At 42.8% G+C, this 26,514-nt stretch overlaps 3 protein-coding genes across 4 annotated transcripts in view; 1 reads left to right on the top strand and 2 right to left on the bottom strand.

Annotated features, from left to right (window-relative positions):
• Window positions 1-3,852, bottom strand: part of LOC124038321 (transmembrane protein 117-like) — a 62,697-nt gene extending 58,845 nt beyond the window's left edge. Inside the window, exons 1-2 of one of the 2 annotated variants that reach the window (XM_046354056.1) lie at window positions 3,405-3,852; window positions 1,654-1,960 (exon numbers count right to left, since the gene is read on the bottom strand). In XM_046354056.1, the coding sequence (XP_046210012.1) occupies window positions 1,654-1,933 (280 nt within the window). In that variant the 5' untranslated portion in view covers window positions 1,934-1,960; window positions 3,405-3,852. The remainder of the gene's footprint in view (window positions 1-1,653; window positions 1,961-3,404) is intronic. The other variant, XM_046354065.1, reaches the window with a different exon arrangement.
• An 820-nt stretch (window positions 3,853-4,672) lies between these two features.
• LOC124038316 (twinfilin-1-like) lies at window positions 4,673-15,577 on the top strand. The gene is made up of 9 exons (XM_046354042.1): window positions 4,673-4,810; window positions 6,195-6,275; window positions 6,485-6,663; window positions 10,384-10,479; window positions 10,798-10,902; window positions 13,128-13,253; window positions 13,660-13,810; window positions 14,017-14,138; window positions 14,447-15,577. Exons 1-9 carry the CDS (start codon window positions 4,786-4,788, stop codon window positions 14,609-14,611), a joined length of 1,050 nt encoding a protein of 349 aa, XP_046209998.1. The 5' UTR covers window positions 4,673-4,785; the 3' UTR covers window positions 14,612-15,577.
• An 83-nt stretch (window positions 15,578-15,660) lies between these two features.
• LOC124038309 (interleukin-1 receptor-associated kinase 4-like) lies at window positions 15,661-21,072 on the bottom strand. The gene is made up of 12 exons (XM_046354029.1): window positions 20,915-21,072; window positions 20,655-20,816; window positions 20,352-20,497; window positions 20,019-20,204; window positions 19,526-19,686; window positions 19,330-19,394; window positions 18,867-18,981; window positions 18,625-18,734; window positions 18,303-18,489; window positions 16,550-16,612; window positions 16,021-16,179; window positions 15,661-15,853 (listed from the first exon to the last, which is right to left on the bottom strand). The coding sequence occupies exons 2-12, from the start codon at window positions 20,813-20,815 to the stop codon at window positions 15,782-15,784; spliced, it is 1,425 nt and encodes a 474-aa protein (XP_046209985.1). The 5' UTR covers window position 20,816; window positions 20,915-21,072; the 3' UTR covers window positions 15,661-15,781.
• Between the last annotated feature and the right edge of the window lie 5,442 nt (window positions 21,073-26,514).

The following is a 26,514-nucleotide window of genomic DNA, read 5'->3' as shown; positions in this document are numbered from 1 at the left end:
GATGGAGGAGTTGAGGCTGATCAAATGCAGTAGAAGAGGACAGGAGGATGGAGGAGTTGAGGCTGATCAAATGCAGTAGAAGAGGACAGGAGGATGGAGGAGTTGAGGCTGATCAAATGCAGTAGAAGAGGACAGGAGGATGGAGGAGTTGAGGCTGATCAAATGCAGTAGAAGAGGACAGGAGGATGGAGGAGTTGAGGCTGATCAAATGCAGTAGAAGGTAGAAAAGTGGTGGTATAATGTGTGTCAGTGTTTAGGATAGCAGGTGTTTCTTTCCCACATCACAAAAACATCTCATGAGAATGGATGGACTTTTCAGTTGTGTTTGTAGTAGGGCTGAACCCATTTAGTTGACTGGACGATTGTTTGATCTATAGGCTGTTGGTCAACCAAGATTATTTTAGTCGATCAGTGGCAAATATATATTTTTTAAATGTTATGACACATGATTCACTCCTGTCTCAGTGGACTAATCCATTGCGGAGGCCGCAGGGATGGCACACCAGTATCACCAGTAGTACATTTACTGTTAAATGCCATCATTTCTCATCTACAATGTTTGTTTGGTTACGGTCATTTCTGTTAATGCATTCAATATATTATTACAGTCTTACCGTTGTCATTGTAGGTGTGGACACGTTGTTTGCAGAGCCCACAACCTAGGCTACACTTGTGAGAAAACATTTGTCAATTTATTAATTGTCTTTTGGTTGGAGTGCTCCTGTCAATGTTTAGTAAGGACACGCATAGAAGGGGGCCTAGTCTACCTGGCCTGCACGCAAATGTAGACCTATAAAATGCACCCATTTGGGGATCTGATAGCATTTCTGATTGTCATTACTCACCACCACTGTGGAGCTTCTCAAAGTCATTTTTTCTTCGCCTCAAACAGCAAGTCAACAAAGTCTGTTTTGCATCCATTGGGAATGACAATAGTTCCTCAAAGCAGCCTATTTGAAAAATATTTCCATCTCTCTCTCTTTAGATAACGACTCAGTAGGAAAAGGGGGGAAATGTCATGCTCTGATCCGGTGGAAATGTCATTAAAAAATGTCTACCTGATTACTTCTCATCTCTTGCGCAAATAGTTTACGGAAACTGAGGGCCCAGAATATTTTATACAATGTTGCAAGTTAGCTGTAGCCAATGTGATGAATAGCATATTTTTTTTACCTGCGGGCTGAAATTGTTTTTATTTGAGCTATTTTTACATATTGGCAAAGGCAATATAAGTGACTTTTAGATTTATATAATTTTCCTTTAGATATAATTTTGATTAACCACATGACATTGATTTCAAGATATGAAGACTTTATTATAAATCAAATGAAACTGTTCCACAAAAAATGTGCATATTACAAAATGTGCAATCATCAGTAGATGAACCAGATCAGTAGAAATAGTAGGATAACGTGGCACTCCAAATGGAAAAGGTTGCCGACCGCTGGTGTAGCCTATTACCGACAACTTCAGGAGCTTAATGGCAGAATCAAACATAGGGTGTGTCTATATATGGAGAAATACACGTTTTAAAATTTCAACCAATCTATTGGTCGAAAGAACAGACAACTCTCGGTCGACCAAGTTGGTTTTTAGTCTGGGACAGCCCTAGTTTGTAGGGCTGCATTCTTCATTAAGGCGCGCATGACTTACCAAAGAGCCTGCGGTGGAATATGAACTTCCCGGCAAACATTCCGGTGACAATGGCCATCAGCCACGACATGACTTTCAGGACGCTCCATCCTCCGCCAGGGTACTTGTTCACTATGAAGGAGAAGCAGTTTCCCACCACGATCATGTGAGCCTCCGTCTGGCTGTGGGAGACAGGGTCCTCGGCGAAGATGAGGAAGTTGCAGAAGGTGACGAGGTAGGCCACGAACAGACGGGACCATGGGTGCTGGAAATAATAGCGGAAGCAGGGATCTATATCCATCTTGAAGGACCCCAAGCCACAGTCCACCTGAAGAGGGAGAGAAGATCATTGCCTGAGTGAAATCCACAGTGGATTACAATGGAAACATTTCTGAGATTATAGAGGAAATAACAGATAAATCTGTCCAGATTGGTATTATTCTAAATTCAGACTACTCAGAATATTCTGTACTGTGATCATCATACCAAGAGCAGGACAGACAAGCAGTCCGTCATCCAGACTGAGATTATCTGAGAAAAACGTCAGGGAGAGGTCCTAACTCCCATCTATCAGTCTGCTCAACAGTGCAGCCTCAGAGCTTCGTCATGGTCGTCTACTCCTCAAAATGGTGTCCATTTGCACTTATTTTAGATTTATCTTCTAATCCATTCATTTGCCAGGGATGCCCTTTGATTTCAGAGGTTCTCTAGAGACCCTTCCCTCAATCAATTAGATCATGTAAAAATACAGTGTCACACAAGGAAGTTTCTTGGAGCTCACATTAAGTGCTTAGTTGCACATCCCTCAGATTTAGCACCATCATGCTGATATTTTGGTTCCACTGCCGGGCAGTGCTTGGGTCAGTTCCCAGCAGGACAGTAAACCCTTTGTATTTATAAATCTGTCGCCTATTATTCATTCCAGGACTCCACCTCATCACTTACTCACCCACTAACCCACCCCTTGACTGCCTTGCCTTTTCCCGGGCGCTCCCAAATCTGTCCTCTTCTGCCTCCGACCCGGTTTCCTCAAATATCCACACTGGGAATGTGTATGATCATGTAAGGCCCCAGATTAAGAGCAGTGTCAAACTGGGCTATGTGGATATTATATTTCACCAGCATCATGTTTGTCTTGCTGTAATGTGCTACCTTAGGTGCTGTTGGTGTTATATGTCTCAGCTCACAGTGGATGGTCTTTTAATCAGAAGAGGCAGAGTGAAGCATCCCTCTATCAATCATTAGGACTGAGATATGATTCCTCATCTATGTGATGATGTAGATTGCTCACTGAATAAATCAAATAAATCCACACCCCTTACACGCAGCATGTTTTTCTTCTGGACCACCTTAAGAAATATGCTTGCTGCTGTACTGACCAATAAGAAGGATGTACATAAAAAACTACAGGAAATTCAGTACACGAGATCCATAACTGTCCCCTTCTCTCCCTCGTTCTAGCTATTTCTGGTTCTAACGTGAGCTCAATCATTAAGTCGATGAACACATGCATCTCCACATCGTCACAACAACAACGATGCTGTGGTGTGTCTGCTAATGTCACGGCAGATCTAGTCCATCTCAGATAACACTAGATCCCTATGCTTTAGCAACCCCGAATGGAATTATCTGATTACACAACTGAAACATAACCCTTTCACAATAATGGTGTGCGCAAGCCATCTACCTATAGATTTCATGAGAAAGCATCCCCTGTACTTTGATATGGATAGTCTACATGCACGCCACGCACACGTACGCCACGCACTTACCCGTTCCACGCTGCTTTGCGTTTCCCTCTCAATCGGTATTGTAAGGACGAGAAGCCCCGCTCGGCTCTCTCTCCTTCCTCATCAAGCCCTGCGAGCCGACAGCGGCGCTCTAATCGTCGTAACTACGAGAGGGGTAAACACGGCTGGCTCGACTGTGGCGGGATTATCTATGCGACCTGTTGTTGCTAAAACAGAGGCACCCCCTAAATCCTCTGCCATTGTGCTGGCTGTCCATGCAGCGGCGGGGCAGGGCAGCGAGGCGCTGCTTTGTCAGCACTGGTCTCTGTCTGTGGTGATGACGCTGGAGAGGCGCGCTGTGGATATATGCTTCTATCCGAACGACGGGCGCAAACCATCAGTGCGTTGCAATGTAACAAACACATTGAGCTTCCACTGGTGGCAGGGTGATTTCCTTAATGCGATACTTATTTATTTCCTTACGAAATCTGTATTTATATCAGGAGGGGAGGGGATGAAATCAGCAGACAGGGAGTATTTGAAAAAAAAGTATCGTGGTACTGTACCATTCCAGATGTTGTGTTAAGCAGGCTTTCACAGCTATGTCCTCACATCACCGAAAGAAGAAAAATATTTCCTAGGTTTACACTAGGACGCAACTTGAATTAATCAAAACATCATTTGCACAACAAAAGACAAATATTTGCAATAGCCTATTGGAGTAAAACACAATTATATTGAATATTGCATAATGCTTTTTAATTCCAAAGGCAACTTTAGGCTAAACAATTGAATCAATCTACATATTACAGTCCCCTGCCAAGGCTTTAGGATGAGATAACTGAGCCTACAAAAAAATATGGAAATCACAGATGTGGGCCTGTAACAAAGTTCTTAGTCATTGCAATGTGTGATACATCTTCATATAGCCTACATCTAATTGAATTGAATGTAGCTTATAGTTAAAGTTATTGTCCACTGCCAAGAAATAGCCTACTGATACTGATTATAGGCCAAATGTGTAGACTCGTATCTACAGCTACTAGGATACAATGTAACAAATGTGACATGCCCCTCAAGCTAGACTGTAGCATATAGCCTATAAAATAACTAGCTCCTCCGTTCCAGATTGTATAGAAAACGATCCGACTTCCTGAATCACGAGGTAAAAGTATCGTATATATATATATATATATATATATATATATATATATATATATATGTTTGTTTTGTTGTCATTTGAATAATGCAGTAACGTAATAAATAAATTCGTGTGTTTTAAGTCTTATCGTGACATGTTGAACCACGTGACCATGCTGACGATGATGATGACGACATATGAAGTTACTTTAGTCAGCTTCCTACTTCCTTACCCTGGCTTGGTTTTCTCCGTCATCTTCCTTTCTTACGATAAAAAGACAAAATGTCCCACCAAACGGGCATACAGGGTACCTATTTCAGTTACATTCTGTTGTTGCTTTCTTGGCATGTTTGAACTGTATATATCTCAATTGAAAATCTGTTTTTAATCGATGTTAGAGCAAGCTCATTTGAAGTGCGGATTCCTGTAAGCAGCGACTGTAGCTAGCCAGTTAACGTAAGCGAGCTATCTGTGATTATTGATTTGATTCTCTGCTTAGAAGTAGCAGCAGTAGCAATATGTCCAAAAACAATGGCCAGCCATATCTGCACCAGCCTCTGCTCAAGCGAAAAATAAACATGTTTTTCAAGCTGGTCATTTTGGCTCGGGCAACGCCTTCATTGAAACTGTCAAATGGTCCAGACAGCCGCAACCTGAACCTTTCAGACGCACTTTCACATAGAAAATGAGCTCACTCACAGCCTACACCAAATTATCTGAATGCTTTCAACCCAATGAAAGATGCTTTTGGTCATGTAGTGCATGTGGACACCTCATCACACATCTGATTCCAAAATCATGGGCATTAATATGGAGTTGTTCTCCCCTTTGCTACTATAACAGCCTCCACTCTTCTGGGAAGGCTTTCCACTAGATGTTGGAACATTGCTGCTGGAACTTGCTTCCATTCAGCCACAAGTATTACTGATGTTGGGCAATTCGGCCTGGCTCTCAGTCGGCATTCCATTTAATCCCAAAGGTGAAGATTTTTACCACTTCTGCACTCAGAGGACCTTTTCTGTGAGCTTGTGTGGCCTACCTATTCACAGCTGAGCTGTTGTTGCTCCTAGATGTTTCCACTTCACAATAACAGCAGACATTTGACGAACATCCTATGACGGTGCCACGTTGAAATTCACTGAGCTCTTCAGTAAAACCTTTCTACTGCAACTGTTTGTCTATGGAGATTGCATGGCAGGGTTCTCGATTTTATACATCTCTCATCAACAGGTGTGGCTGAAACAGCCCAATCCACTCATTTGAAGGGGTGTCCACTTACTTTTGTATATATAGTGTATCATTATTTGTTCATTTTCATTTGCACAGGTATTGAATTATTTATGCAAGTGATAGGCTACTTAAACCGGTAACGTTAGATGGTGTTGTGTGTGACTTTAATGTAGTTTTCACAACATGGGTGCCTGAGGATCCTATTCACAAAACAGGTGTATATGGTAACCTTGACCATGTCCATCTAAATAGTAGTGGTGTGATCCAGTCTGTGATCGGCTTAACTCTTTGGGGAAGGAGATTGCTTAAGTTCGTATGCATTCATCCTACGTTCCATCCTATGTTCTCTGTATGGTCTTATGTGAGGGATAGGCCAGTACTAGGATGGTGTCCTAGATTTCAGTAGAGGCTTCTTCCCATAATTGCAAGAAACAAACCCACTTAACATCTGTTTTTTCCAGCTGGTAACGATGTGAAGGATGTCTTTGCCAGTGCAAGGAGTGGAAGCCAATATCGACTCCTAAAGATTGTGATTGAAGATGGTAAGAAGTGTTTATTTTTCCACCAATTTGATCATAAATAAACAGATCCAAAGTTTGCCACGAAGGTTGTTTCTTCCAAGGGTAGGCCTATATTTCACATCATTTTTAGAAGAAAAAACAGTTACCATGATTTAGGAAAGCCCAGCAGATTTAATACACCAATATTACGTTTTCACTTTGAATGCGCAACTACTGAATTTGTGTTGCAGAGCAACTTGCTTTGGGCGTGACCAGGCAAGCATCAAAGACATGGGACCAAGAGTACGACTCGTTAGTCTTGCCTCTACTAGAGGACCACCTGCCATCTTATATCCTGTACCGACTGGACTCCTCCAACAACCAGGGCTACGAGTGGATCTTCCTGGCCTGGTCACCTGACCATTCTCCTGTAAGCAACTCACCTGACACAGAGACGTCAACTTCCCTGTTAACATAAGTTCCCTCTGCAAATTATGTGGCACAGTTGTGTCAATGACACAGGTCTCCCTTTACATGCTTACAGTGACAACGCAGCCTCTCAGCAGATTTATTTTGTGTAGAATAGCTTACTTGTAAAAAAAATAATATTATTTGTCACATGCTTCATAAACGACAGGTGTAGACTAACAGTGTATAGTTATTTATGGGCCCTCCCAACAATGCAGAGAGATAGAAAATACATTTGAAAAAGTAATAATGTAATAATTAACAATAACTTGGCCGTATACACGGGGTACCAGTACAGAGTCGAGGTAATTGAGGTAGATATGTGCAAATAACTAGGAATAAAATGACTAAGCAACAGGATGGATAATAAACATTAGCAGCAGCGTATGTGATGAGTAAAACAAGTTGGTGCAAAAAGGGTTAATACGGATAGCCCAGGTAGCTATTTGAACTATTTTACTAACTATTTAGCAGTCATTGCTTGGGGGTAGGAGCTGTTCAGTGTCCTGTTGATTCCAGTCTTGGTGTATTGGTACTGCTTGCCGTGCGGTAGCAGAGAGAACAGTCTATGACTTGGATGGCTGGAGTCTTTGACAATTTGTAGGGCCTTCCTCTGACACCGCCTGGTATAGAGGTCCTAGATGGCAGAGAGCTTGGCCCCAGTAATGTATTGGGCCTTACACACTACCCTCTGTAGGACCTTGCGGTCAGATGCCAAGCAGTTGCCATTCCAAGACCAAATCAAATTGTATTTGTCACATGCGCCGAATACAGCAGGTGTAGTAGACCTTACAGTGAAATTCTTACTTACAAGCCCTTATCTAACAATGCAGTTTTAAGTAAAAAATAAGTGTTAAGAAATTATTTACTAGGGCGTTCCGGGTGACGCAGTAGTTAAGGGCGCTGTACTGCAGCGCCAGCTGTGCCACCAGAGACTCTGGGTTCGCGCCCAGGCTCTGTCGTAACCGGCCGCGACCGGGAGGTCCGTGGGGCGACGCACAATTGGCATAGCGTCGTCCGGGTAGAGAGGGTTTGGCCGGTGGGGATATCCTTGTCTCATCGCGCACCAGCTACTCCTGTGGCGGTCCGGGCGCAGTGCACCCTAATCAAGGTTGCCAGTTGCACAGTGTTTCCTCCGACACATTGGTGCGGCTGGTTTCCGGGTTGGATGTGCACTGTGTTAAGAAGCAGTGCGGCTTGGATGGGTTGTGTATCGGAGAACGCATGACTTTCAACATTCATCTCTCCCGAGCCCATACGGGAGTTGTAGCGATGAGACAAAATTGTAGCTACTAACAATTGGATCCCACGAAATTGGGGAGAAAAATGGGGTAAAAAAAAGAAAGTATTTACTAAATTAACTGAAGTAAACAAGAAAAAGAGAATTATTAATGAGCAACAATAAAATAACAGTAATGAGGCTGTACCGGTACAGAGTCAATGTGCGGGGGTACCGGGTAGTTGAGGTAATTGAGGTAATATGTACATGTAGGTAGAGGTAAAGTGACTTTGCGGCGGGGGGGTCAATGGAAATAGTCCGGGTAGCCATTTGGTTAGCTGTTCGGGAGTCTTATGGCTTAGGGGTAGAAGCTGTTCAGAAGCCTTTTGGTCCTAGACTTGGCATTCTGTTACCGCTTGCCGTGCGGTAGCAGAGAGAACAGTCTATGACTAGGGCGGCTGCCACCGCCTGGTATAGAGGTCCTAGATGGCAGGAAGCTTGGCCCCAGTAATGTACTGGGATGTACGCACTACCGTCTGTAGTGCCTTGCGGATGCAACTCTCGATGATGCAGCTGTGTAACATTTTCTGAGGACCTATTCCTGTGGGGGAATAGGCATTGTCGTGCCCTCTTCACGACTGTCTTGGTGTGTTTAGGACCATGACAGTTCGTTGGTGACATCAAGGAACTTGAAACTCTCAACCTGCTCAACTACAGCCCCGTCGATGAGAATGGGGGTGTGCTTGGCCCTCCCTTACGTGTAGTCCACAATCATCTCCTTTTTCTTGATCAGATTGAGGGAGAGGTTGTTATCCTGGCACCACACAGCCTATAAGGAGGTCAGAGACCTGGCCATCTCGTTGTCGGTTATCAGGCCTACCACTGTTATGACCTTAACAAACCTAATGATGGTGTTGGAGTCATGCTTGGTTATGTAGTCATGGGTGAACGGAGTACAGGAGGGAACTGAGCACGCACCCCTGAGGGGGCCCCCGTCTTAAGGATCAGCATGGCAGATTTGTTTTTGCCTACCCTTACCACCTGGGGGTGGCCTGTCAGGAAGTCCAGGATCCAGTTGCAGAGGGAGGTGTTTAGTCCCAGGTTCCTTAGCTTAGTGATGAGATTTGTGGGCACTATGGTGTTGAATGCTGAGCTGTAGTTAATGAATAGCATTCTCATGTAGGTGTTCCTTTTGTCCAGGTGGGAAAGGGCAATGTGGCGTGCATTGGAGATTGTGTCATCTGTGGATCTGTTGGGGTGGTATGCAACATGGAGTGGGTCTAGGGTTTCTGGGATAAAGGTGTTGTGAGCCATGACCAGCCTTTCAAAGCACTTCATGACTGCAGACGTGAGTTTTACGGGTCGGTAATCATTTAGGCAGGTTATCTTAGTGTCCTTGGTCTGCTTCAAACATGTAGGTATTACAGACTTGGTCAGGGACAGGTTGAAAATGTCGGGGATTAGGGTCTGGACCGGAGTGAGCAGTATGTCCTGTGTCGCTGACTCGTTGTGAGTAGAAAACTTCAATCAAATTGAGGTTAGTGATCGCTGTTCTGATGTCCAGAAGTTGTTTTTGGTCATAGGAAATGGTGGTTAAAATCAGCTATAACACACAAAATAGCATAATTGGTCATTCCAGCCATTAATGCTCAACTATTTGTTAGCCTATGTGTACTTTAGCTGTAGTGTAGTGCAAATGGGACATTTTAGCTTTTGGCCTGCTCTTTATGCAGGTAACATCACAACTGTTGCAAATTGATGTACTGACTTGGTTCTCATTCTCAGAGTAATAAACTCAACGGACACTTTGAAAGCGTCTTCCAAGACGGTCAATACAGCTGCATTCAATTAGTTGCACACACTATATACCTTCCTCCTATAACCATTCACTTCTGGTGTAAACCCTCTAAACCTCAGCACTCCCTCAGTGACATGAATAAGTATAATTCATATTCTCAGAACCCAACAACAGAGAATGAAAGAAATTTAGCTCTACCTGATTGAATGAAGTGGTTCAATTAAGACTGAGGAATGTTGCAGGGACAGGAGGATAAATGCTGTGGTAGAGAGAGTGTATAGACTAGCATAGCATCCTATTCTAACAGACCGGGCAGGGCTCGACATTCCTACCCACTATCCGGAGGCGGCGTGCCACGGGTCCAGGCGTGTCTGGAAATCTGCAGAGGTTTCAAAACACACAAAGCACATGTTCTAAGACTGGAACATCCCAAATGGGCTGTGTTCATCTGGTGCTGATCCAGGCACAGTTAGCTATCCCATGGGAAAAGAATGGAAGCATGTGTTGAGTTAGCAAGAAAAGAATAAAGAATTGTGTTTGAACAACAAGAGTAAAATCACTGCAATTCATTGATGAAATAGAAAGGGGATGGAATAGATGCATGTTAAGAGGCTGCTTTTCCAGTACCCCTTGGTGTGTTCGCTAACACATTCTATTTCAAACAGGTGCGACATAAGATGTTATACGCTGCTACCAGGGCCACAGTGAAGAAAGAATTTGGCGGAGGACTAATCAAAGATGAGCTCTTCGGCACCACAAAGGTTGGTTAGATTATCTGTGTGAGATTGGCTTGTGAAATCCTCTTACTCCGAGGAGCTGATTTTCCGTCAGCTTTGCCATTCAACGGTTATTGTAATCGGAGGTGTCCTTTTTCTTCCCTGCACAAGCGGGGGCATAAACATTGAAGAACGTTCCAGTGTGAGATTGCTTTAAAAAGCGCGTCAGTAATTTGGCATTCACATTATCACACATATATAAGATGGAGGGTCGAGTATTGTTAAATATGTATTGTACATGAATAGTAGTTGTGTATGTAGATGGCTAACTGGTATGTGGTCCACTCTCCCCGCTCCCCCCAGGAGGATATGTCTTTGAGGGGCTACAAGAAGTACCTGGTGGCCGAGGCAGCACCGCTACCACTCACTGCTGCCGAGGAGGAACTGAGGCGGATCAAACTCAGTGAGGTACGCACACACACTCACGCAGAGAGAACGGTATTCACACTTCCTGTGATGTTTAAAAGTCATTCTGTGTAAAAGTTGTTTTGTTGGTTTAAAGTGTTAAATGGGTGTGGATTCAAACCTTTTCTTTCAACTAAGACAGGTAATTGTAGGCAAACCTGCCTTAATATGGAAGGAAGTTAAAGCTTATGAAATGAGTGGTTCTGACCACTCAGGACAATTCACAGACGGAGCCCCTGCACAATAAACCCATAGCATCTGCTTTTCATTGTGTTCAATCCAAAAGACACAGTGTTGAATATTAATGACGGCTGGTGATACCCCTCCCTTCCCGTAGACCACAATGTCAGCAATACAGCGGTGCATAATGCCGACCTGGCGCGAAGAGTCACTGGAAAGGTGCTGATGCGTTGGAACTGCAGGATGTTGGCAGATATGACTATTAGTCCCGTATGGGTCGAGACTCAGGTTTATAAATGGGTTGTTTTTGACAGAAATGTCATGATGTATTGTAAGCATAGATGTTGTCTCACTGAAGCACAGGTCTTGCACTAAAATGTCGTTCGTCAGCCTATATGAGGGGCCACCCTTGAATGTTGATGATGAATGATCATTCAATACTTTGCATTGATTCTGCATGGGAGAGCACTTGGTCAAGGTCACACCACTGTGCCTGTGCTTGGCCCCACTGATAAGATTGGGGTTTACACTGCTATGTGATAGCCCGATGCTTTACTTGCCACTAATGATGACGATGCTAGTTAAGTGCGCTTTTGTCTGGTGTTTCGATTATAAAATGTGATTAACCAAAAATAAGTAACACATAGTAACCTGTGCGTCTATTTTGAAAAGCTCGGCCTCAACTCAAACCACGGCGAGTGTTCTTTAAAGAGAAAACAACATTATTGCTGTGCAGAGTTCACCCTGTCTGTCACAAGACTTGTCTCCAACTCTATAAAAGGAATTAGTCTGAGAAGCAGTCCGTCACGCTCCTAAATACAGCCAGTAAAAAGCTAGAAGGGAGAAAACAGGAAGTAAGGGTAGTATTTCTCCCAGTTGTTGAAGGAAGATAATACCAACATTAATCTGTGTGGGAGGAAAGTGGCTTTGAAATGTGCCTGGAGAGCGAGAGGGAGACTGCCTTGACTAAGTAGTTGGATAAAACCCACAATCCTTTTGGTACATGAGGTGGGTGCACCGCATGTGCTGCTCAATCATGTGTATACAACTGACAGCTGTTCATTCAAAGAGAACAAACAGAGCACTAAAAATAGAGGCCATCCATCAGTATAATCCATTTCCAGTCTTTCAGGTGATTTAGAGGAAGTGCCTCATCCCTCCAGTCTCTCCCGCCAAGATATAGAAATATCAGCCACATGAGTCATTATCCCCGATGTGGAGAATTTGAGAGGGGATGAATGTTCTATATTTTTGCCTGGTATTTGCTTGATATTAATTTTAAGGTGGCCTCGTCTTCCTTAGGAAAGAGATCTTATGATCTCTAAGGGACTTCCTGGTTAAATGATAATATTGATTGAACCACTTGCGCTACCACTAGTGGGCTGCGTGTTGACTATGGTAAAGGTAAAGTTGTTTCAGTTTTTTCAGTCAATTTCGTGCTGTCTTCACAAGTGTGGTGAATTTTCTAAACTCTTAGTACAGTGTTTGAAGACGTCTTTCACCACATAACCATTGATCCAAAATATAAGTTTACCGGGAAATACCATGAACATTGATTTAATCACCAAAACACAACATCTTCTGAATGTGTTTGTGTTGTTTTCAACCAGTTAATCCAATAGCAAAAGAAGCAAGATCCAGTGAGCACCATAATTCATTGGACAGTGACCATCTCAGATTTTTTAAACTTGCTTTGAAGTCAAATGTGTCTAGTCATCATTATAGTAGTTCAGTATATATATCGTACTTTGTTTCTACTTTATAGACATTTTCATGATGTAGTTCTCAATCATGTCAATAGTGAGCATTGCATTGTGAAAGGCAATTACTTTATATGAACAAGCTTTGTGATGTGAAACATGTTTATAGATAACACTGATTTTAAGTTGTGTCAAAAAGTGACTGATTTTGTGTCAATTGAAAATGTGCGTAGAGTTTTGAAACTACTTTTTTTTGATCGTCTTGTTTAGAGTTTTGTACTAAGTTGTGAAAATTGCACCAAAGCAATTGAACAGAACTGTACAGTTTTCTCTGTGCTGTGTGTTCAGGTGCAGACCGACATCAGTGTGGACACCAAGCAGCAGACACTGCAGGGAGTGGCCTTCCCCATACATGGAGACGCTGTCGAGGCGCTGGAAAGATTCAAGGACAAACGAGTCAACTACGTACAACTTGTAAGTCCTTCTTCCCCCTCAGTCGCCTTTCCAGGTGAGTCCGTTGAGAACAAGTTCTGTTCCTTCTTTATACTCAGGATTCCCTTCAGAATGACCAAGGAATTTTGGAGTCAGAGTTTTATTGAACTGTACAATGTGGTTCTCTTTTTGACCAAAGCGTCATTGTCAACTCTCCTCATTGAAATTCAAGGGCTGGTGTCACAAGATCTGATTTGGGGACAAAGGCATAATTGTGACACTTTGAGCTGGCACTGCCTGGTTCTCGCTCCTCTTTCTCTAAAGTCATAATGAGCAGGTTATCAAAAGAGCTATTCGATAAATCACACAAAACTGAAATGACACTTTATTAGAGGGTAATTTTCCAACTGTCATATCTTGTTAATTCATAATGGTTTCATTTCAATAGGAAATAGACTTTCCCAACGAGCTCATTAGGTTGTCTAACACTGAACCGACCGAGGTGAAAGATCTGCCCAAGAGGATCCCCACTGAGTCGGCACGCTATCACTTCTTCCGCTACAAACATTCCCACGAGGGAGACTACCTGGAGTCCGCTGGTAAAAAAAATATAAAAAATGTTCCGTCATTTCTTTTCACAGAGAAACACAACAGAATTGTAAGCAACTTAACACACCCAAGCGGTCATGACTTAAATCTTTCATATTTCACTGAAGTTAATCTTTGTTTTATTTTTATATTTCACAAAGTTCTATATCTCTTGATTGTGATGGGACATCTTCCATGGTTGTTTTCTCTTCTGCAGTGTTCATTTATTCCATGCCGGGGTACAAGTGTAGCATCAAAGAGAGGATGCTCTATTCTAGCTGTAAAAATCCCCTGGTGGACTTGGTTGAAAATAACATGCAAATTGACATTTTGAAGAAGGTAAGGACCAAAAGGCCAAGCTATTTTATTAGAATTGTAACACAACCAATACAAAGTGTTAGTAACATTTAAGTGTTCTCTGTGTTTATTTGGAGAGGATCTTTCTTAGGGTTCAGGAAAGTATCAGTAGGTTCAGGTTTTTTGGGATAATTACATTTAAATTCATGAAGTATATTGACACTCCTATTCTGATTTTCCTCAGTGTTTCAATTTGGAATTGGAATTTCAGTTTACTTCCTGAATTGACTTCAACCCTGGTTTTGTTAACAGTCCAACTCCGCACTATTCATGTGTTTGACTGTCCACAGCTGGAGATAGACAATGGGGATGAGCTGACTGGTGACTTCCTGTATGAGGAGGTCCATCCCAAGCAGCATGCACACAAGCAGGCCTTCGCCAAGCCCAAGGGACCTGCCGGGAAGAGGGGCGGACACCGCATCACCAGACCACCTGGAGATGGAGAAGAGAACTAAACGAACATCACCCCCCCCCCACACACACACATGCTCCATAATGGAACATTCCAAGTGATCATGGAGGGAAAGCTTATTTGACGCAACCTTAAAGCCCATCCAGAGACTGAACTATGCACTCCAAAGGCCAACTTAGCTGAGACACACACTTGAGAATATCCGTTTGTAGCCTGTCAAATTGAAAGTTCTATGAGGGCGTAACTGCATTTATTCGCAAAGTATTTTACTGAGCTATTCAGAGGTTAGAACAAGTTGACTAGGAAAGGTTTTTACACTGTTGCTGAGACAAAAATATGCTAGTGCAACTAATGTGAATTTGTGCCAATGTGACGAACCCTCCATGAGTTGTTCACATGCTTGCATTCCTCTTACAGTAGGTCAATTTGTTATGCGTTTCCTGTCCCCAAAGTTGAGACGTCTCCATCGCTGTGTGTGCACAGCTATGAAGAGGTCTAACCCCCCCCCCACAAAAATATCATATTTGCTCACATCATTCTTCATTTTAATAGTGCAGTTTATTTTTTATATTGGAAATTGTTTTTGATATAATTGTGGTTTACATAAAAGACATCTGCTGTGAAATGTACTTTTCTATGCAAGTGCTGTACATACATGTGATTTAAAGGTCTTGTCTGTACTGATCATCTATCTAGTGTCAACGAGGGTCAAGTGACAGAGACAACAGGGACTTCCAGTATTTCACATTATTGATGCATCTCAGATTACTCCTTCAGAGGAAGCTAAGTTGCATATTGTGTGCATGCAAGGTGAGAGTCCCAGAGACTGGGAAGGGGATATCAAATGGAATTTGTTTCTGCCACAGTCACTTGTCTACTGATTATTGTAAGGCAAACCACTAGTTTAACACCTCATATTTGGACAAGGGAATACCTTCTCATGAGACGTGTCATGTTTGGTCTTAAGTTGTTAATTTTTAAAAAGGAAAATAAAAATATTTAAATCACACATACTGAATGGCCGATATTTATTTTTGAAATTTCATCTACTTGTCCAATGATATACTTACAGTACATATCAAGCAATTCAACAAAGATGGAAAATATATTTATTTTGGCAAAAAATACAAGACTGGTGTAACATGTTTGGTCCTTTTCTTCAGCAAAGTAAACTTAAGGAAAATGAGTGAGGGATAGTCATTCTTCCTGTTTTCTATGCTTCACTCTGGGGTCCCAGCTGTTCCAGTGAAATGCTTTTGACAACATCTTCAAGCTCTGTCAGGACCTATTGAAATATTGACATTTCAGTGTGATACAGACCATAAGCAGCTAGTAGTAAGCGATTGTGTTGATCACTAACAGCTAAGCACCACAAAGGACGCATTGCTGCTGCATACCAGTGGAAACGGTACCGTAAACCAAAGAGCTACCAACTGTAATGGCATCACACACCTCTTCCATCAGTGGCCGTTTGTTCTTCTTGTCACTGAGACAGTCGCTCGCTAAGAAGTAGGTCCTCTCCACCAATGGCAGGTCCCAGTCTGTCATCTTCTTGTCCACAAAGTCCTCCAGGGCCATTTCCTCCTCATCAATCTCATCTTTCATCTCCATCTATAACAGCCATAACAAGTCATAAGTCATAAATGATAACAGCCATAACAAATCATAACAGTCGTAACAAATCATAACAAACAGCCGTAACAAACCACTGAAACACACACAGCCATCAGCCACTGCCTGCAGTGGTAACTACACTGGCAGACCAGAGAAGTAGATCACTGCCATCTATAATCTACAAATGTTCCACCGGGAGCAAAGAGTAGAAGGTTAGTAAGTATTTGCTGCACAAATAACTGCCTTTTTGATTGATACTGTATAGTAAATCATTTTCTTTAGATAACATGCATTCATGTGTACTGTATTGGGGGATGGTGAAGTCTGAAGAGTATAGAGAAAGATTCCATTGTGCTGCTTTGCTCACCAGGAACTTGGGATCACGGTTTTCATCAACTGGCGGGAGTCCAGACAATATTTCTAGCAACACCTGTAGATGACAGAAACCTTAAGATGAACCACTTGGCTCCAGCTAACAACAGGCCTCTATATATTATATATATAACTCTCCACTAATAATAAAGTATGCTATATTGAAGATACTGTTCCCAGGGCTGTCAGGCTGAACACAAGACAGTAGCTGTTGGTTTATGACCAGGTTCAACACACAGATGACCTGACCTCATATTAGACTGCTGACATTAGAGAAGGTCATTTATGTCATACAATACTGTTCCCACATTTTCCATTATTGGCCTAAATAAACATTTGCCTACATGTTTTTTTAATGTATCATTGTGGTGCAACCTTTAATGATATTTCATTGTGTAATTGATTGGCTGGTAGACTGGCAAAGGTGCATGATTCTGACTTACGGGTCCGATAATTCTGTGTGTGTCAGTAGTTTTTGGAGTCTGGCACTGAGGTAAACTGCTGAACTGACAATTCCATTTCATGAGTTTTACTTACGTTGCAGTTTCTCAATAAATTCAATATTCTTGTCGCTGTATCTTCTAGGCTCTATTTAGGTCTTTAAAGTGATGGTGAGAAAGGAAACTAACACTTTACCTGTTTGTCATAATGGTGTGGTGTAGCCACATGAGGTGCTGCCAAAATTGACCCTTCGCTAAGCCCCTCTTGGTTACTGTTAAAACCTCGGACAACAATGAAACACAGACTACCCCTTGCTAATCAGGAAACTCTTGGGTATGTTATGGTGGACTGTCATTATAATTGGCCAATAAACAGACAAGATTAAGAGGGGCAAAAGAACACAGACACTGGACAGAGGAAGATTGTAAAAAAAGTGTTATGGACAGACAAATCTAAGTTTGAGGTGTTCGGATCACAAAGAAGAACATTTGTGAGATGTAGATCAAATGAAAAGACGCTGGAGGAGTGATTGACGCCATCAGTCAAGCATGTTGGAGGCAATGTGATGGTCTGGGGGTGCTTTGGTGGTGGTAAAGTGGGAGATTTGTACAGGGTAAAAGGGATTTTGCAGAAGGAAGGAAATCACTCCATTTTGCAACGCCATGCCATTTCCTCCTACAACAGGACAATGACCCAAAGAACAGCTCCCAACTATGCAAGAACTATTTAGGGAAGAAGCAGTCAGCTGGTATTCTGTCTATAATGGAGTGGCCAGCACAGTCACCGGATCTCAACCCTATTGAGCTGTTGTGGGAGCAGCTTGACCGTAAGAAGTGCCCATCAAGTCAATCCAGTTTATGGGAGTTGCTTCAGGAAGCATGGGGTGAAATGTCTTCAGATTACCTAAAAAAAATACAACTAGAATGCCAAAGGTCTGCAAGGCTGTAATAGCTGCACATGGAGGATTCTTTGAGACAGAGCTAGCTAACCAGCTGAGCTAGCAAACAATGTAACAAAAGTATCATTTCGGATTTGAAAAACACTCCATTTAAACATACATTTTTTTTTTAGAAAACTATTTTTCCATAGCCCTCACTGGCTATCATGCGAGGTGTCGGACTTGGTGACAGTTGCTATCCATTGGTTGCCCAATATTCTGGGGCGGGGCTTAGCAAAGGGTCAATTCCACTTGTCATGTGGTGTTGCTAATCATCAAATCAATGCGGTGTGGATTTCACATTGTATTGTATAACGTCTGTGCATTGTGTTAGTTCCATACATTTGTGTAGCTGTAAAGAACAACTCACCACTCCAAAACTGTAGATGTCAGATTTAGGAGTGATCTCGCCCCTGAGTGCCTCATTTGCCATGTATGCTGTTGTACCCACAATCCTCTCTGTCATCACTGTCGCCGACGATCGCGTGGCTGAGGCTCGGGTCAGCCCAAAATCGGAGATCTTCGGCACAAGCAATTCATCCAGCAAAATATTACCACTGCCAGATAGAAATGATTTAGCACTCATGAATAACATTGAGACTGATATGACAAGGTTGTCCGTCCATGATTAAAATGTCTAAAATATGATAAAGTGCCATGGGAAATGCATTATAGAAAATGTCCACAGTTACCTCTTGACATCTCTGTGGACATGGTGGTTGCTGTGCAGATAATCTAAGCCTCTGGCCGTTCCCACAGCGATCAAACATCTCCTGTGCCAGGAAAGAGGAGGGCTACCATCCTACAATGAAATAAATATAGTCACAAAGACAAAGTACATGTAAAAGGTCTCTCTTGCTTAAAATCTATTTTTATCTCAACGGTTCTGTATTAATAAAGTGACGGGAGATGCCAGGCGGATATGTATGCTTACCAAGCAAGCCAGACGATCTAGCAATGAACCATTGGACATGTAAGCATACACCAAACAGGGGTGATGGCCATCACGGGAAAAGCCAACCATGTCTACTAGGTTTTCGTGTTTCAACCTGTGAAAATAAGAGGGCTCTTATCAGACAAACAGTGGCCTGTTCTTTCAACGTTAAAGAGAGTTGAAGGTAAATTAAATCTACTCAATCTAAAAACCAATCTCTGGAGAGTTCCTAAGTAAAGTCCCGCTCTAAGATGTAGGTCGCTCGGGACATTTCTCTGTTGATTTTTTGTTAGCGGAGACATAGGAGGTAGATGTGTTGTCTGATTGTGAGATATTGAGCACACACAAGCTATTGATTCCATTAATGGAATAGAGGTGTAATGACGTGGTCCGACAGCAGGTCAGCTAGCGTACAAGGACTCCTCACAAAACAACAACGGACGAGCAGAAAAGAAACACCTACACCATAAGAGTTTGGACCTCTTGAATGAACTGAACGCTCAGCTCTTCAAGTGAGATGTCTTCCATCTAAAAAGAAGGTGACAGAAGTTTTAGTCACCATTGAGAATGTGCTGGATAATCAAATATGGACAACAACTCGACTCGCACACGGAACAAACAATAAGGTGTTAGTGCCAGAGAGAACAATTAACACCTACTGAGTGTAGTTTCTTCACTGCCACAGGTTTGCCATTGATGAGGCCTTTGTAGACCGTTCCAAAGCCGCCCTCACCAAGTCTGCTCCCACCGTCACTCACTGGCCTCTCGTCAAAATGACCAGTTATCTTCTTCAGCTCGTGGAAAGAAAGCCTGAGAAAACCTAAGGATCAACGGACAAACCTGTTCATGAGGATAATTCTTAGTGCAGTTATCATAGTTTATTGAGCACTGCACATATGCTGCCACCTACTGGGTGTTGTGTGCACTGTGACACACACGACTGAACAGGTTCAATCTAATAGGCCTAGTTTACACATTTCATCTCACTAAACACAATCTATAACAGTATCCTGTCACCATATGTGTGTCATTAAACCGCAAGTAAAATAACCTATGAAGCTAATCTATATAGAATCTATAACCACATGTATCACTACGTTCTGGGCACTCAGTACACCTCCACTGATTATAACACATTTATATGCAGGTCACCTGCAGTGCCATTGGGTTCCGGGTCCTCCTGTGGCTCTGAGGTGCTGGCTGGTGGTGGCTGTTCCTTTGTCTGTGCCTCTGTCCTCCCCAGGGGTCTTGTTGCAGCATCGCTGTTGCCTACCATCTCTTTGTCTCTGGGAGAATCAGGTGGCTGGGGGACTGCTGGACGGGGGTTATTGATTGCATCTGGGTCAAATATAGAATTTAGATACAAATAATGACGGGGCACTGTTGAAATAAATACACACATGAAGGCCAGACGACTGATGAACAGGCAGTCAAAATACTAGATAGTCCTTGATCTAATGCATATTGCCTACTGTAGTACCCAACCTGGTAGAATAATACTGGCTGCAGCCATTAACCTGTGGCTCATCAGAATGTCCACTAACTCTCCCACGGTGCTGTTAGATGTCCCCCAGTCATTCAGGAGCTCCATGGTAGGACTTCTTCCCTGTAAAACCACTGCTTCAAATCGCCTGTTATATGAAGGTTAGTTCCAGAATGGAGCAGTAGAAAAGGGAAACAACCCAAAAACATGTTACTAAATATCATGCAGGCTTGACAGAAGGTTACAACTTGTTATGATGGCGATGGTGTCACAGCCGTCAGAGAAGTAGCTGATTGGCACATTACCTTAGATGTTGCTGAGAGTACCTCGGCTCCCCTGTGGGTTTATGTATTGAAACAATAACGTCTTTCCAGCTGTCTTGAGGGTCCAATAAGTCAGACAGTTTTCGTCGAACCCCATAGTTGAGGTTTCGAATAAATGTAGCCGATGTTATTGTGTTGCTCATCCTGAAAAAGAACAATTACACATGTTCTACAGTCGTGTTTTTCCATCATGAGGAAACACTTAAAAGGCAAGCGTTACAATTGTCATCCATGGCGCTTACCTCGGTAACGTATCTAGATATCGTTTTTATATATATATATCTATTTCCTTGTTCATTGAAGTACCCTAAAAAAATGTTGTTTTTTTTTGTTCCCAAGATTGAGCAACTTCCCTAGTGTAAAAAATGTACCACGTGACATGGTTCCACTTTTGTCATCGCTGTAGCATGTATTGTAGATTAACAACAGTGCCCTCTTGTGGGAAATGTTGGAGATACAATTATATCTGCCAATGAGTTTAAAAGCTCTGTTATTCTTCTCCACCAAATAGTAGTCTTCCCCATTCCTATATCTGAGAATACCCTTGGAAGCATGCAAGTCGAGATGCTGTTGTGATTAAGTCTAGAGGTCTGGCGCATATACATCAACAGTTATAATGAAATAACCAGGACAGAATGCTGTGCACGCTTTGGCAGCCAGAGATTTAATTGCTCTTCCAGAGTCAGTGAGAATAATCATTCTCTCTTCTCATATACAGTGCCTTGCGAAGGTATTCGGCCCCCTTGAACTTTGCGACCTTTTGCCACATTTCAGGCTTCAAACATAAAGATATAAAACTGTATTTCTTTGTGAAGAATCAACAACAAGTGGGACACAATCATGAAGTGGAACGACATTTATTGGATATTTCAAACTTTTTTAACAAATCAAAAACTGAAAAATTGGGTGTGCAAAATTATTCAGCCCCCTTAAGTTAATACTTTGTAGCGTCACCTTTTGCTGTGATTACAGCTGTAAGTCGCTTGGGATATGTCTCTATCAGTTTTGCACATCGAGAGACTGACATTTTTTCCCATTCCTCCTTGCAAAACAGCTCGTGCTCAGTGAGGTTGGATGGAGAGCATTTGTGAACAGCAGTTTTCAGTTCTTTCCACAGATTCTCGATTGGATTCAGGTCTGGACTTTGACTTGGCCATTCTAACACCTGGATATGTTTATTTTTGAACCATTCCATTGTAGATTTTGCTTTATGATTTGGATCATTGTCTTGTTGGAAGAAAAATCCCCGTCCCAGTCTCAGGTCTTTTGCAGACTCCATCAGGTTTTCTTCCAGAATGGTCCTGTATATTTGGCTCCATCCATCTTCCCATCAATTTTAACCATCCTCCCTGTCCCTGCTGAAGAAAAGCAGGCCCAAACCATGATGCTGCCACCACCATGTTTGACAGTGGGGATGGTGTGTTCAGGGTGATGAGCTGTGTTGCTTTTATGCCAAACATAATGTTTTGCATTGTTGCCAAAAAGTTCAATTTTGGTTTCATCTGACCAGAGCACCTTCTTCCACATGTTTGGTGTGTCTCCCAGGTGGCTTGTGGCAAACTTTAAACTACACTTTTTATGGATATCTTTAAGAAATGGCTTTCTTCTTGCCACTCTTCCATAAAGGCCAGATTTGTGCAATATACGACTGATTGTTGTCCTATGGACAGAGTCTCCCACCTCAGCTGTAGATCTCTGCAGTTCATCCAGAGTGATCATGGGCCTCTTGGCTGCATCTCTGATCAGTCTTCTCCTTGTATGAGCTGAAAGTTTAGAGGGACGGCCAGGTCTTGGTAGATTTGCAGTGGTTTGATACTCCTTCCATTTCAATATTATCGCTTGCACAGTGCTCTTTGGGATGTTTAAAGCTTGGGAAATCTTTTTGTATCCAATCCGGCTTTAAACTTCTTCACAACAGTATCTCGAACCTGCCTGGTGTGTTCCTTGTTCTTCATGATGCTCTCTGTGCTTTTAACGCACCTCTGAGACTATCACAGTGCAGGTGCATTTATACGGAGACTTGATTACACACAGGTGGATTGTATTTATCATCATTAGTCATTTAGGTCAACATTGGATCATTCAGAGATTCTCACTGAACTTCTGGAGAGAGTTTGCTGCACTGAAAGTAAAGGGGCTGAATAATTTTGCACGCCCAATTTTTCAGTTTTTGATTTGTTAAAAAAGTTTGAAATATCCAATAAATGTCGTTCCACTTCATGATTGTGTCCCACTTGTTGTTGATTCTCACAAAAAAAATACAGTTTTATATCTTTATGTTTGAAGCCTGAAATGTGGCAAAAGGTCGCAAAGTTCAAGCGGGGCGAATACTTTCGCAAGGCACTGTATATATATATTTACAGTGGGGAGAACAAGTATTTGATACACTGCCGATTTTGCAGGTTTTCCTACTTACAAAGCATGTCGAGGTCTGTCATTTTTATCATAGGTACACTTCAACTGTGAGAGACGGAATCTAAAACAAAAATCCAGAAAATCACATTGTATGATTTTTAAGTAATTCATTTGCATTTATTGCATGACATAAGTATTTGATACATCAGAAAAGCAGAACTTAATATTTGGAACAGAAACCTATGTTTGCAATTACAGAGATCATACGTTCCCTGTAGTTCTTGACCAAGTTTGCACACACTGTAGCGGGGATTTTGGCCCACTCCTCCATACAGACCTTCTCCAGATCCTTCAGGTTTCGGGGCTGTCGCTGGACAATAAGGACTTTCAGCTCCCTCAAAATATTTTCTATTGGGTTCAGGTCTGGAGATGCTTCTTACGGAGCTACTCCTTAGTTGCCCGGGCTGTGTGTTTCAGGTCGTTGTCATGCTGGAAGACCCAGCCACGACCCATCTTCAATGCTCTTACTGTGGGAAGGAGGTTGTTGGCCAAGATCTCGCGATACATGGCCCCATCCATCCTCCCCTTAATACGGTGCAGTCATCCTGTTCCCTTTGTAGAAAAGCTTCCCCAAAGAATGATGTTTCCACCTCCATGCTTAACGGTTGGGATGGGGGTTGGGGTTGTACTCATCCTTCTTCTTCCTCCAAACACGGCGAGTGGAGTTTAGACCAAAAGGCTCTATTTTTGTCTCATCAGACCACGTGACCTTCTCCCATTCCTCCCCTGGATCATCCAGATGGTCATTGGCAAACTTCAGACGGGCCTGCACATGCGCTGGCTTGAGCAGGGGGACCTTGCGTGCGCTGTAGGATTTTAATCCATGATGGCGTAGTGTGTTACTAATGGTTTTCTTTGAGACTGTGGTCCCAGCTCTCTTCAGGTCATTGACCAGGTCCTGTCGTGTAATTCTGGACTGATCCCTCAACTTCCTCATGATCATTGATGCCCCACGAGGTGAGATCTTGCATGGAGCCCCAGATTTTATAATAATTGCGCCAACAGTTGTTGCCTTCTCACCAAGCTGCTTGCCTATTGTCCTGTAGCCCATCCCAGCCTTGTGCAGGTCTACAATTTTATCCCTGATGTCCTTACACAGCTCTCTGGTCTTGGCCATTGTGGAGAGGTTGGAGTCTGTTTGATTGAGTGTGTGGACAGGGGTCTTTTATACAGGTAACGAGTTCAAACAGGTGCAGTTAATACAGGTAATGAGTGGAGAACAGGAGAGCTTCTTAAAGAAAAACTAACATGTCTGTGAGAGCCAGAATTCTTACTGGTTGGTAGGTGATCAAATACTTATGTCATGCAATAAAATGCAAATTAATTACTTAAAAATCATACAATGTGATTTTCTGGATTTTTGTTTATAGATTCCGTCTCTCACAGTTGAAGTGTACCTATGATAGAAAATGACAGACCGCTACATGCTTTGTAAGTAGGAAAACCTGCAAAGTCGGCAGTGTATCAAATGCTTGTTCTCCCCACTGTGTATATATATATATATAAGCAGTACCTGATCTGTTTATGACCTGCTAGTTGCTATTTGCTCTGGGTGTTCGATGAGGATCTATGATCAGTTCCACATGCTGCTGGTGGCCTGGCTGGCTGGGATTGTGGGTGGGTTGGTTTGGGTGTGTGGTTGAGAGGGAAGGAGAGGCCCAGGGTCCACCCTGTATATGTAAGGGAAGGGGAAAGGGGGATGCCTTCAACTGAACTGGCAAAACGCTCTAACCACTAGGCTACCGAGATGCACCCATTCTGCCAGGACAGAGGAATACCAGCAAGCTCGGCTCTGTTTACTAAGCCTGCGTAAGGGACCAATTTACACTCAGTTATAAACACTGTATATTTGTCTCTGTTCCCATAGGGGCCATAAGTATCTCTATGACAACTCAGAGAGACGACTAATGCACTTCTTATGTCCACCGACTATAACACACATGATGACTGAATTAACAATGGAGACCGATGTGGAGACTGATGTGCTTTTCTATTTAAAAAAAAAAGATGAACATAACTAGAATCATTAACTAATCAGCGGCGGACAAAAATATGGGTCTCTTTCATGGAGGCAATGACAAAATATATGTTTATCAGCTCATTGTTCTGTGTTTGTTTACCCAAGTAAAAATACCCTTTTTACTATCCTGAAAAAAATTAACACTTGTCGCTGTGTAGTTATTCAAGTGTGTGTGTGTATGTGTTTTCTTATGGCACAGAGATTGGTGCCTGGTTGCATGCCCTGCTTGCGTGTGCACATGCCCGGGGTTGCAAGCATGTATATGCAACATTTGTAACGTAAAGATACTGCATTGTGCCTGAGAGACCTTCAAAGGAGTTCCATGTTTGACAGGGGCGTGCAACTGACAAGCAGCCCTCAGATTAGAGCACTGTGTCAGACGGCCCTCACACCTGCACACAGGGCTCCTTTGAAGTCCCTAATTGTCTCCTGCGTTCCTCCCCAAACTCACTGGGACGATCTCACCACCGCACACACGGTTCACACGCAGAGTCACAGATGCAGGGAGCAAGGCCAGCTCTGGTTTCTCCTTTGTGCAGAATGAGAGAGGGAGAGGGAGTCAGGGAAGGTAAGAGGGAGGGAGAAAGAGGGAAAGAGAAAGAGAAGAATAGAAAAACAAGAGTGAGAGAGAGCGAGAGAGAGGAAGAAACAGAGAGGGAGAAGGAGGACTCAGTATCGGTCCAGAGCTGGGTTCTAATGCACAGTGACCAAAAGCCTGAGGAGGAGACAGGGGAAACTCTAGGGAGAGAGGAGAGAGACTGGGGGAACCCCCTGCTGATTAGGTACAAGGGCAGAGGAGAGAAGTGCCAGAGCAGGTTAAATCAGCAGGGAGAACCCCAGTGGGTGTAGGAAGTGGTCATAATAAGTCATGTGATGGAAGGACCTCCATGAGTGAAAACAAGTGGGTTGTTGCGGTGCCGGGGCAGTGCAGGACCACATTGCCAGGGTTGCTAGGTTACGGTTAGAGAACACATGTTGTCACATATACAGACCTTGTGATATCAGTCCTTTTCTGGTACCTCACTCCCTTTGAACAGAGCATGCAGAGTGCATAGAACAAAATAATGAAGAGCCATAATACTCTCCTCTGTCGTATAGCAACTAGCGCTAGTTAGCATTGGCTCGCGAAACTACTTCTAACTTTCTTCACACTGGACGCAGAGACATAAAAAAATGGTGTACATGAGATCAACTGACTCTGGGGAAGTGGATAAAGGGCTTTATTGTCAAAATCCCTAACTATCCCTTTAAGAACATGGGATTTAAAGATACATTTACGAGAAATCGAACGGCTTTCATATACTGCATAGGCTGCCTACTTATGTAGGGAAATCAGCAGTCTTGTCAGGCGATGTAACAGTTTAATAGGCTGGATCAGAAGTCCTTTATCTTAGAATGTAAATGAGC

Source organism: Oncorhynchus gorbuscha, linkage group LG01 (assembly GCF_021184085.1).
Source record: "Oncorhynchus gorbuscha isolate QuinsamMale2020 ecotype Even-year linkage group LG01, OgorEven_v1.0, whole genome shotgun sequence".
Taxonomy (NCBI): domain Eukaryota; kingdom Metazoa; phylum Chordata; class Actinopteri; order Salmoniformes; family Salmonidae; genus Oncorhynchus; species Oncorhynchus gorbuscha.
Note: the sequence above shows the minus strand (reverse complement) of the source record. Positions and strands in the feature narration are given on the sequence as shown.